General features: G+C 37.0%; 1 protein-coding gene across 8 annotated transcripts in view; it reads right to left on the bottom strand.

Annotated features, from left to right (window-relative positions):
* The window catches only part of CCDC85A (coiled-coil domain containing 85A), a 191,584-nt gene that overhangs the window by 9,858 nt on the left and 168,541 nt on the right, over nucleotides 1-13,185 (bottom strand). For 3 of the 8 annotated variants that reach the window (XM_087436727.1, XM_014791494.2, XM_087436726.1), the window contains exon 4: nucleotides 1,005-1,124. The exons of 3 other annotated variants lie outside the window; for them this stretch is intronic. In XM_087436727.1, coding sequence (XP_087292853.1) covers nucleotides 1,005-1,124 — 120 coding nt within the window. Of the gene's footprint in view, nucleotides 1-1,004; nucleotides 1,125-4,305; nucleotides 4,441-13,185 lie in introns of all 8 variants that reach the window. 2 more of the 8 variants (XM_014791492.2, XM_087436732.1) reach the window with 1 other exon arrangement.

The following is a 13,185-nucleotide window of genomic DNA, read 5'->3' on the forward strand; positions in this document are numbered from 1 at the left end:
AGGAAGATCAGCACTTAGCTAACATCCATGCCAATCCTCCTCTTTTTGCTGAGGAATACTGGCCCTGAGCTAACATCTGTGCCGATCTTCCTCCACTTTATGTGGGATGCCGCCACAGCATGGCCTGACAAGTGGTGCGTCGGTGCGCACCCGGGATCCAAACCTGCGCCTCCAGCAGCAGAGCGCGCACACTTAACCACTACGCCATGGGGCTGGCCCCATGACTGTCTTAATTTTTAAGAAGATTTTTTTTGCCTGCATCAATTTCTTCTCTTAGATAGGAAAATATTTATATTGCTTATTTATTTATTATTAATTTTACTTTTGGTGCTTACTTATTACTTATTGGAAAGCTCATTATGCATAAAGAAAAATAAATGATAAATTTCAGCCAAATCACTTTTGAAGTCATTGCAGAATCTGAAGTGAAAGCCAAAAATAAAATAACTTTATGAATAAGACCATGTATCTATTTTCTAATACTCTATAAAGGAGCATTAACTAGAGTTTGAATTTCTATTTAGTGGAGGATAGAGGAGGTTTTCGTTTATTTCAATAGTTTCTTTTAGTAAGTTGCACAATGTACCTTCAATCGCATAAAAAAAGAAAAATATGGTATCTTTCCTTATTTTGGCCAACTATTACCTCCCTATATTTGAAGATATCCATGCTACAAACATTGCACATAAAATATCTATAACAATATTTTACACACATGGATATACATGCACATCAGACTTCAACTTCGATGCAGATAGATATGAATCACATTACTCAAACCAAAATGTTAAAACTAGAGATTCAATCATAAGTACTCAAACCCATTGTTAGTTTAAAAAAATTAAAATCATACTTCAACAATTAAGATAAAAAAAGTTATACCATAAGGGGTCAAAAAATAAAGTATCTATGGTTAAAACAAGACTGTGAGGACTACCAGACTACAGCAAACAAGCCACAACACAACTGAAGTTCTGGATAAACGGTTGTAGACAGTTGGTTACCTTAAGAGAATGTACCACAGGTTCAGGCTGCTGAGAAGGTGTGGTATGTCCACTGAGGCTAGCTGGAGAGTTGGGTGAACTGTTATTCCCATCAGCCCCTGATGACAACCTAAAAGAACCCTTAGTAGAAAATCAACAACTTTGTTATTAAAACAAAAGTCGTTTATAACTGCATAGATGTCATTCAAAATTCAATTTCACTGCCAAATGAGAACAAGCCACTGTGTTAATTTTTCTCTAGCCTGTCCTAAGATGCTATCAACCTGTTAATTGGAATACACTTGCCGCTTGACCAGCAAGAAAACTTAACCAAGAGCCATCTCTAAGCATGTCCAGATGTCATTTCTGATTTACCACAGAGAGCAGTTCCCCCTAAGGAATGCCCATTAAGAGCATTTCAAGACTGATTTTTGAAACAACTTAAAGATACTCAACAGTAGGGAATTTGTGAGTTACTCCACAGCTGAGTTAAACATGCTCACTCAGCAAGACACATGCCATATTCCATATGTCTCAGAAAATGCAGACACATCACATTTGTGCATTGGAGAAACTGTCTCTCACATAAAAACCTTCTTTGAGGCAAAGACCTATGGTGGAGCATTTTCCAAAGAGATTTAACCAAATTCAACATTTTCTTTAAGAAAGAATTTTCTTATTTTCTGGTCTTTTAAAAAATGAAGAACAAAATAGATCACACATTACATATTTGTAGTTTAATGACTCTTCAACTTAACTGCTGAGAAATCAGAACCGGGGCATGATTAATTTGACCTGTTCGAGTCAGTCACTCACATAGGAACTGGGAAAAAGCAAAAACTGCACTTTTTCTAGGGGTTTCTTGGGGAAAGACTAATGGACCAAGAAAAAAAAGAGCAGTAGTTACCTACTTTCCTCGAAAAAGCAGTCTAATAAGGATTTTCCAAAACTGTTTTTATGGCGATCACTACACTCAGAGAGTCTGAGAGATTTTAATTTCTGTCCATCAAAAAAATCTACTACTTTTTTTCATGCCTAATAGATTAATAACTGCTCCATTTCACTTGATACTATGAGTCTAATCCCCTGAGAAGGAGTCAGTGAAGGTGCATCATGTGTGGATTCACAAAGAGAAGAAACAACTGTGGTTTGGGACATGTATTATCCAGCATCTACAGGCGAGTTTCTATGCTGTGTATTTCAGGGATAGGAGGGAGAAGCTGAGCACAGCAACAGTTATAGGGATGAGTTTTATGCAAACCATACTATTTGTAGAGAAATTGACAATTCCCATTGATTTTTACAAAGATTATTATTTATGCAATTTGGAATATCTTCTCTCTTCCCTTGTTGCTGCCACTTCTTCCTATGTCCTTGAAGGCTATCCTTGCCACCTCACAAGCCAACTGAGGCCATGTTCTTCTTCTTGCTCAAAGAGTTATGCAATCAAATCAGGTTCTGCCCCTACCTTCACTAGCCAACAGGGGGAGGAAGCCATGGAATATGACATTTACGTGACCTCTCGAGTTTCTGTCCTCCACTGCTACTAATGATTAAATTAATAGCAAGTGATGATAGAGGACAGCCAATTATAATAGCCCCATTCTCTCTGGGAAAAAAATATTTATAAGATTTGTTTTCCTGTACTTGTAATTCAGATCAAATCAGACATCATAACACCCGATACAAATAACAAAAAAACGATTTGAAGTTTAAACATGGTTAATGGCACACCATCCCCCAACCCCAGCACCAAATTTTGGATTTCCTCTTCCTCTGTAGAGATCAAGTGTTTCCAAAATGAAGGAGTTATAAAGGAAGCTCTTCTTCCCTGAATAGCTCTGGTCCTCTACTATTCTCTTTCCCTACTGGCACCACCCTTTGGAACTCTTTTGAAAAGGCTTCCGAGGTTACGCAGAGTTCACTTCAAACCTCTCATCTGGACTCACCGCTGTAGAGCCGTTTTCCCTCTGACGGGTCATCTAACTTGGCAGGCAATCTTCCTTCCTCTCTGCACGACCCTCCTTCCGGTGATTCCTTTCAAACCCTTTTCTGCCTAGCCCTTCTGTTTCAAATGTTCCCTTCCCAGACGTGGCAAAATGGTAGGCACAGCAATGCCAGGTTGCTTCTGCTTGGGCATGGGGGCTCCATCTTTCAGGGCATTTTAGTTTAAGAGAATTTCTAAAATCAGTGGTAAGTAGCTTCCTTACACCTAACCCTCTGGGCAATTTAGCATTGTTTAAAATTAAGGAGAGTCTTAGTCTACCCTTATCTAGTCAGAAAAAAACACTCTTTTATTAAAGAAGTTTCCTTAAAATAATAATAATGATGATAATAATAAAGGCTACAACAGGAACTACACAGTAGGGGAAAAACATAATTCATAGATTAAAGTTCTACTTCAAATTTGTTTCGCAAGCCATAGACTAGTAATCATCAGAAAAATCAAGGTTCATATTTTATGTGGTTTTTGTGAAGCTGCAAAGGTAACCCAATGCCTGGTAAAGTTGCACACCAACAGGTGCTAAATAGTTTTCTAGATTATATCAAAATCAAGCACCTCATTCTATCGCATCTAATTTAGTTACTATAAAATAAAAGGTTATATTTCTACGTGCTTAGTAGAATGAGACCAATGTTTAGAGAATTATCTAGGTTCAATCAGTATATACTCTCAGTTAACTAATTTATTTTCACTAAAGTATTTTTAAAAATATGCTACTGAGTGAAATACCAGTACAACAAATGATTTTAAACAGTCCCTTGGAGTTTATTTCAATAAGATTAAGCCCATTTATTTAAAGTGTAACTTGGCTGGCTCAGGAGACAGGGAACTTTAAAAAAGAGAAATCTTAATAAAATTGGAAATGTGATTTCCAGCTTCAGGGTTGCTTGTTTTCAAGCTACATGTGATCACACACTGCACGCACCACCTCTTGGGTCAGCGGACAATTTGAAAGGGCAAGAAATATTTCTGGGCTGGTCTAGAGACATCTGATGGTGTCTAACAATCCATTTTCATGGCCACTAACCTTTTAAACTCCTTTCCATGAAAGGTGCGGGGTACCTTTCTGCTTCTCCAGTGTTTGGGGTTACTCAACTTTCACCCCCCAGGTTCAGGAAAGAAACACTGAAGGCGACTGTTAAGGAGATGAGAGATTCTAGTCCCATCTTCCCTCCCCAGATTTAGACACATAGCAACTTTCTTTCATGTGTACATACAGACTTGTTCTCTACCCCCCAAGTATAACTTTTCCTCTAGCAACAGAAGCCATCTGGTTACGCACAAGACAAACGCAGCGGCTGACTCGTCTTCACTCACCGGGAGAGTGGGCAGGCATCGTCCTATTCCTCGGCACCCTTGCCACCACTGCAAGACCCGCCGGGCTCTGGGCCCCCAGCCTTTCTCCATATTTGAGCTGTTTCTAGTTGGAGGTTGCCTTCTATTCTGGGTGGCCTTATATTTGGAACAATATAGTACAATCACTCAGAAAAATACTGTTTCCCAAGTCTCAAGAAAGCAGATAGAACAAGAAGCTTAATGAAATGAACCACAATGACCACAATGGCAAGCTATAACATGCACCTCAAACTAGGGGAAAAAATTAAAATAAAAACAAACTGAAGTTTTGTATATTAGAGCTAAAACTGACTTCTTAAAAAGTTTTTGAGAAAGGTCTAACTAATTCACAAGCTATCAAAAAGGGATAGATGATAAAGCCAAAATTCCAGAAAAAACTGAAGCTATTTAGACTTTATTTTGTTGGTTTTCCTTGTGATAAATAGAGAATTACCATAAGTCTTCCAAGTATTTAAAACTGTATAACTTCAGAAGTTAACAGAAATTATTTGAAATGTAATTGGAAGAACTGTGCCCTTTTGTTAAGAAACACAGGTTGGGTAGATATATTGAATAATACTCAGAAAAATCAACACTGCATCAAATTCTCAGCAACATTTCTGCACGTTAAAGAGTATATAATGAACTAAGGGGTCACCATTGCATTAAAGTAACTATTTTACATGGGTTATATACATAATTATCAAAATTTCTATTAATAGGTTAATTTTCAAATTTCTGTACTGGTTGGAACTAGAGATATCACATAACTGAAATAAAAAGAAAATACAAAAAAATTTTTTCCCTAAATTTGTTTTTTCTATGACCAAACTGTATAATTCTATTAAAATGATCCGAAGGAAAATGAACTTATTTGAACATAATTTCCTCCCCTGTCAACTTTCCCCAAGACCTTTACCTAACAATGCTATGTCCTAAGGAATAAAAAAAATTTATAATAAATTCACTAAATAGTCCAAAAATTCCAGTGTCTAAATGTTTAAGTAAATTTTAGGTGATTAAAAATGAGAAAATTGTTTAGTTCTTGTTGATCTATTTTCCTAAAAGTATGTGCTCTACTGTGAACAGCACTGGTCTAATTTTCACTCTTCTCTGACTTCTGGAGGCTGAACAATAAAGAAAATGTACCATGGTCTTAAGTGAAGTAAAGAGAAGAGCAATGATGACAGGCAGTTGGTACTCACAAAACTATTTTCTGAATCTATGAAATCAGTACCAGTTACCTATCAAATAAATAAGTCACATATATTCCTTACACATAACAGAGAAAATTATATATTTCCACTTGGACCATAATGATCATTTCATCATAGCAACACTGATTTGAACATTGGTCTTTTAGTAATTATTTCATGTGTCAGTGTCTAATTTATTTTAATAATCAAAAAAATTATATCCAATAATTGATCATATGGTTGATGGCTTAAAATTCACCTCTCACCCCAATCTGCATAGCTCTATTTCTGAGATGATCATTGATGAGTAATGTAAATTTTTTACAAATGAGTTCTATCCTCCAGATTTGGTTCTCTCCATGATTTACATGTCTTTCAGATCTTATGTTTTTTGGATTTAACAAGCGAGTAAAACTATAGGAATTCCTGCTTTCATTCTTCCTTAATGTGTATTGAGGTTAAATCCCAATGCCTCTCCACTGTAACAAAGCTATCATCACACCCATGAAATCTAAGATAACATCTATAACCATTTAGAAGCCTGCTGGGAAGAGTAGCTAAATCATTTAGCTACAATGTAGAGAATGCACAATATTTTCCCATTTTCAGGAAGTAGAACATGAAATAATAGCTATGCCTTTAAACATCTTGTAAAATGTTCTTTTAAACATATTAACTATAGATTGTACAGTATTATTAATCTCATTAGAGGGGACAATATACATGGGCCAGATTGTTGTGGAAGAATAAACTACTTGATAAATATAACCATTTTAAAGGAAAAGGTAATCATTTAGAATCAGGATTATTGACTTTCTACTCATGTCAACAACTTTTTTTTTTAATTCAAGTCATGGAAAAATGTGTTCTGGACCAGCTATCATTTTTGACCTTCAAGTAAACTATATCTGAATGGTATTTATATACTAATGAAAGCTTAGCTCTTGGCTAGCTCTACAATCGTCAATCATGCTACTTTATGAAGATAGCTTCATAAAATACAATAAGCCTCAGTAACTCGGTGGTTGGAGTTGTTTCTGGCAACTTTGGAGCTCAATGAGGGAACCTAGATTCTGGCTGTTAACTGGTAGAACAATGCCCAATAACCTTAAGAAAGTCATCTTCTATTTTCTGAGGAATTCTGTCTTGCTTAGTTTTGTTTTCTGCAGTTTTTCAAAATTCCAAATTTATTAAAAAAGAATGCCTGAATGACCCTACCATTTCAACAGAAAGCTGTACTTGTCAGCTATTTTATATACAGCTACAGAGAATAATCCACAAATTATTTTAGAAAGCAGGAGGGTCCACCCTCAATGCTAAAAGCAAAACAATGTTCTGCATCAAGACTGTGTAGGAGGTAAATTACAGATTATTTACTATGTGACTGTGTGCTAAGTACTCATAGAAATCATGAATCCTAATGCTACAAGCCAACACCCTAGATCAGGAAACAAAAGCATCCTATCATATCAAAGAAGATAAAATACATTGGTATTTCTGTGCCTCTTATCATATGACATCTGGAAGATCTTCTTCCATGAAAATTGAGATTTGGGACATTTTCTAGTATTGTCCTTAAAATAACTGACTTCTTCAGAATTAATGAAAAAAATGAAGCTATTAAAATAAACCAAAAGAAGATATATTACTTACGGTCTCACTGAGTAAAATTATTATAATACATGAGTTTTAAGAGAAGTGGCAAGATGAAGCTATTGTGACTAAGTTGTCTTCTTGCTATTTTATAGTTATATTTTATTTACTGCTATTTTAGTAAAATTATTTTAATTAACACTCTGAAAGTTTCCATTCTTTTGCCTTACACAAGTACACATTTAAAACAATCTTCTACAAGAATAATAGAATATTATGTTTTTATATTTTGTCATATAAAATACAGGCTTCCCACTTAGATATAAATCAGACGTAATGCACTTGTAACAAACTTTAGAGCTCAGCCCTCTTATCTATTATGGGAAGCCAACTATGGAAGCCTGAAGATTGATCGGCTAAAGTGGTTTCCTGTTAGTTAAAGATGTTTAATTTTTTATAAGTCCTGAAGCTGGGTCAAACCATCATACAGTGCCTCATAACTTATCAGAACACATACCTAGTTTAAGAGGGAGGATGAATTCTCTCCTTATTATAGGGCAAGAGCTCCAGATGCTTTGCTTAATCTTATCAGGAAAATAATATTTTGTTAGTTTGACTAGTCTTCATTCTGACAGACTGCAAAGGTGCACTAGCACACAAACAGAAGCTCAGATTAGAAGACTTTAAAGGTAACCTTGACAAACGTTTTCCAAAAGATGTCTGTGAATGGGCTTAGAAATGCTAAGAGACCCTCAGCTTTACTCTAATAGATAATATTGATTGTATTCAAAGAAAAGTGCATTTTTTTATTTAAATTAACTAAAGTAAAGAATCTATTCAATACTGATTTAAAATATTAAATAACTTCCTGGATTTATAGATAGTCATTCATTTATTTACTTAACAAATATTTACTAAGCACCCACCAGAGGTAATATCCCATGCTACACCACAAAGGTATCTATTCCAAAAAATTTTTGTTGAAAGAGAAGCAGTGTGAGTCCAAATCACTGACTCTAAGATCGCCCTATCTGTGTTCAGATTCTTGATCTGATGCTTAGCAGCCACATGACCTCTCTGTGCCTCAGTTTCCTCACCTATAAAATGTGGGTAATAAGGGTCCAATGGGACCTCACTCTATGGGTTTGGTTACTTGTATGAGAAGAGCTCTTAAAACAGTGGCTGGCCCACATTAAGTGCTCTATAAGCATTGGCTGTCATTATCATGAATGTTTTTGCTTTGCTTGTCAATGTATTTTATAACTTGTCTGTCAATCTACTTTCACATGTTTATTATTTAGAGCACTAGTTCTCAACCCGGGGTGAGTTGGCCCTTCGGGGGGGAAATTTTCAGTTGTCAAAACTGCATGGTTTCTGTGGGCATTTAGAGGTAGAGGTAAGGGCCAAGGATGCTGCTAAATGTCTGACACTGCACAGGACAGCACTCACAGTGAAGAATTATCCAGCCCAAAATATCAACAGCACTGAAGGTGAGAAACCCTGATTTAAAGAAAGAAAACTATGCTGGAAAACTGAAAAGCAAAATTTCTGGTAACAACTCCGTAGCAGATTTTTCAGATGAGGACAAGTCGTCCACATGATTTGGAGCCTGTGACGATTTTAAAGGAAATTCTCTAAGCTTCAGCGCTCAAGTGGTTTGAGTATAAAGACATCCATATTTCCACCTTCAAATAGGAAATTACTCTAATAAAAAGAATAGAATTAAAAATACCCAAACATCCTACTGTAAGAACAACGCTAGCAGAAACAGAATACAAAAGGGACAGGCACAGGGCAGTGGTCCAAAGAACAAAGAGCTCTCAGAGTGGGCAGAGACAGCGCGCTGCAGCACCCTGAAAATTCAGACACCAATCCCACAGAGAATAAAATTGGCAGAGGTGCTTTCTGGAAATTATGAAAAAAAACCAAAGCTTCCTTAGCAATACAACAGGCAAAGATTCTGCACTTAACTTTAAGCAGTCACACTAGGAAAGAATCAAATTGCCAGCCAATAGAAATGAGGGCCCTGACACAGGAAACAACATCCCAGTGAAGATAAGAGCATCTTTTGACATGCAGAGGGAAATCAGAAAGACAGCAATTTGCACCAGAACAGCGACCATTCTCTCCTTCACACGTGGCTAAGGGCTGTAGTCTGTTTACACGTGTGTCTCCTCAGTAGGGAGGGGACTCCTTGAGGGCGTATCTTAGTCATAACAGTTCTCAATCACAAAGCTCCTACTATATATTAGGACTCTCATAAGTGCCATCAATTAACAGATGATTAAGACTAGCTGATAGGAGTTCTCACTACATGTTAACACCTATTAAGGCACTAACTGTTGGCCTGGTACTGTTCTCAATAATTTACACTCCATAACGATTTTTTTGGTTTGGGGCCCTAGAAGTCTCCTTCTGTTCTATGTACACATCATTTAGCTCCTGGGCTGCAAGGAGATCTTAGGGAGGATCAGGGTGGTTCGGATGGCCCAGGGGTCTTGGGGGGATCAGAGTACAAGTGTGTTAATATTAATAACCAATACCGAAGAACTGGTGCACACAAGCTGAACATCAGCTCTGTGCTCATTTGACTTTCTCCACTTCAGGCACAACTGTGGCCATGAGAGTTACATAAAGTCTGCATCTATAATAACAACCCAAGTATTTTGAAACTTGGGATTTTACAAAGTAGCCTGAAGGATTTGTAAGGATTACTGACAACTCACTTTGGAATACTATATGAGTCATGCTATAAATGAAATACAATAGGGTTCCAGCTAAACACAGTTATCTGATCAAGAGAATAGGCTATCTCCTGTTCTATCTAACCTTCTTCTCTTTGGATTTGGGTCTCAGTGATACATTTCTGGATTCCATGCTTTTCTTGTCCCACACCAGTGAGATCCAGGATGTCACTCTCTTGATTCTGGTGCCTTATTCATATTCACATTCATATTCATATTCTCTCTCTCTCAATTCCTGGAATAGATATCTAAAAAACTTGTTTCAATCCTGGCTCTGCTGATGAACAAGTCATGATCCTGTGAACTTTACTTTCATTGTTTGACAGACAGAGGTAATTACTACCCTGACCATGCACCTTAAGATGAGTTAACAAGACTCTTTCATAACTCAATTTTAAGCCCTATCACAATTCACAGTAATATTACACATATCTTGGAATTCACTGACGTCTTTGCATTTGACTTATTATTATCTCTGTAATCACAATGACTCGTACTATATCTGTACATAGTAGTTGCTCAATAAACATTGACTTAATATATTAATGGATGATCAAAATCTTTGTGAGACTGTGGCTTTCCCTCTGTCATCCCAAAAAGGTTGTGTAAATGCTTTCCTTGTGTGCCTATGTACTTGGTAATTAGTAGGTATTCAACTATTTATCAAGTAACTAAAGCATACTTTAATGCCAAAGTGGCCCAAAATAAGTGAAGCTGACATTTTTCTGCAATGGTCCATATTTGGCAAATCCACACAATTTAAACATAGACTAAATTCACACTATTTTTTCTCTCATTAGCTAGTTACTATTATCTGAGCATAATAAATTTATCCTGAAAATCTTGAATCACTTCTATCTATTTCTAGTGCTAGAGTGAAGCTCAAATATATTAAAACAATAACTGAAAAGATCCCTAGGGATGGTTAGCAGACCAAAAGTTGAAATAGACTTTATTACTGGGGCATCCAAAGTATATGCTGATTCCCATCAAAACCATTATGTAATGCTAAACATTAAGTGGTGAAAATAAAAAATTATCTCAACTTTATTAAGTGTAGGCCAATCTATAAGTACCCAGGTGTTTCCAGCTAAGGAAACTAGGAGGTAATATTTATTCACTCATTCCTCATTTATTATGCCACATAATGGCTAAGATTGAGATCTGTGGGGTCACAGTAGAGGTGGTAAGGAGCTTCAAGTCAGAGAACCTGAAGTTGCAGACAGTTGTCATGTTCAGGGAAACAGAAGTAGTTCAGAAGGACGCAAGCCTAGGACGCAAGGCATAGAGTAGCAAGAGCTGAGGTTGACGTGAAAGGCAGGAGTCAGATCATGGAGAATCTTCTACACCATATGAAGGGCTTGACATTTATTCTGTGCTGAGGTATGAGGTGTGACAAAACCTGATTTGTGTTTTACAGATCACTCTAGCAAAATGTGGAGAATTATTTAGGTGGGACAAGACTAGCTGGGATGAAGTCCAATTAGGAGATTATCAAAGAAGTTCAAGTGAAAAATGATACTCATTGCCTATACTGGACAATAGGAGAAGGAATGAAAAGGATGATATTGATGGATTAAAGGGCAGGCAGGACCCTATCAGCCTTAATGTTTATTTGAATGAGGCAGTGAGGTTGAAAGAGGAATCCAGGATGGCTCCCAGCTTTCTGGCTGGGCACCAGCTAAAAAGGCACGCCATTAACCAGGATAGGAAATGCCAGGGAAAGTAATATATCTAACTCCTTCATCAGGTTTCTATAATCAAGATCAAAGAGGTAATTAACAATATAAAGCGCAAAAGCATCTTTCTTACAGACACTGCCACAAATGGCTTTCTTCTGTGTAAAATAAAAGAATTTGCAAAATATTTGAATTGTAAATGATTTTAACTCTTCATGCCATGACGAAAATATCTGATCAAACAGTATAATGTTCTTGGAAGGAAAAGAAAATAATTTTGAAATATTGCAACTCCAGGTGAAACCTGCAGATATATAAATATAGTTCCCAGAAAAAAAAATAAACGAAAGTAATTACAGAGGTTAGCAGGATGCCTTTTTACAAGAATTAGAGAGGAAAAACTCCAGGAAGAAAAGAATTAACGTCCTGAAAGAGCTAAGACAGCAAACACCCTGTATCTCTGTAGCCAGAGTGACAGCAGACAAAGAACAATGAAGGCTTGGTAAAAAACAGCTGTGAAACAATAGGTAGGAAATGGGGACAATTAGATTTACGTACATTCTGCTTCTAGGTAACGAGTTTATGTGCTTAATTCCTGTCTTTTATTAACCATACAATTCCCAGTGAGAAACACTGAAATTTCTAGGAAAAAAGAATAATGATACACCTAAATGGCTTTCCAATCAAGTTGACATTAAATAGCAAAAGTCCACAGCTGAGAGAAACACCTGAATACTTTTAGGTCTTGGGCTTATACCAAAGGGGGCTCAGAGAGGGACATGAGTAGGACTGAGAGTCAGGGCATGGAACTGAACTGCCAGTGTACACACAAAAGCAAAAAGTCATGCTAATCCACATTGCACTTGGTTTGCAGAGCAGAGCCCATTAATGATTGTGTTAAATACCTCAGCACTCCATTGGAGCCCAGCAGAAGTCGTGCACAGAACTAGAGCCCCATGGACTAAACAGCTATTTAAGATAAATACTGTTGAGTTGACTAAGGAATATTACCCTGTGAGGTGGTGTTTGCTGCCCTGGCTTTAGCAAAAGGAAAGGTCTTCAGTTTCTTCAAGGAGTGTTCCAGTACACAAAGCTACCACACAAAACGGGAAGGTCCAGATAAGAGAGGTTGGCAGAGAGAGTCAGCTTCACACAAGGGCCCCTACCTCTCTAGGCTACGTATTAGTGATACAAATAACTACAGCTGCTCGTTAGGCGGCAGTTCCACCCATGCCGTTTGTGGGAAGCTCTATCTTGAAGCACTCACAATGATCTTACGCTGAAAGGTTTACACAAACAAGAGTGTGGCCAAAATGAATCTAGGCAGGGCCGCCTCTGCACACGTGCTAGCAATAAAATCACCCACAGGGAGAAATAAAATCTCCCATTAGTGACAACACCATCGGAGCACAAAAGGAAGCATCATTAAAGGCTGAGCTCTATTTTCATAAACGGCTCTTCCTAGGAAGGAAGAAAAGAAGCGATTTAAAAATAGGACTATTTGTGCCCTACTTCCTAACACAAATGATTTATGATGGAAAACAAGATTTTTGGGGGTTCAAACTATATATGCTCATTTAAGTAAATAACATTCAAAAAGGTAAGTCTAGGACCCATCAGAGAGTTAAAACAAAATAAAATAGAAAACAA

The sequence above is a fragment of the Ceratotherium simum genome, chromosome 11 (genome assembly GCF_057802395.1).
Source record: "Ceratotherium simum simum isolate JZ-2026a chromosome 11, ASM5780239v1, whole genome shotgun sequence".
Lineage (NCBI taxonomy): Eukaryota > Metazoa > Chordata > Mammalia > Perissodactyla > Rhinocerotidae > Ceratotherium > Ceratotherium simum.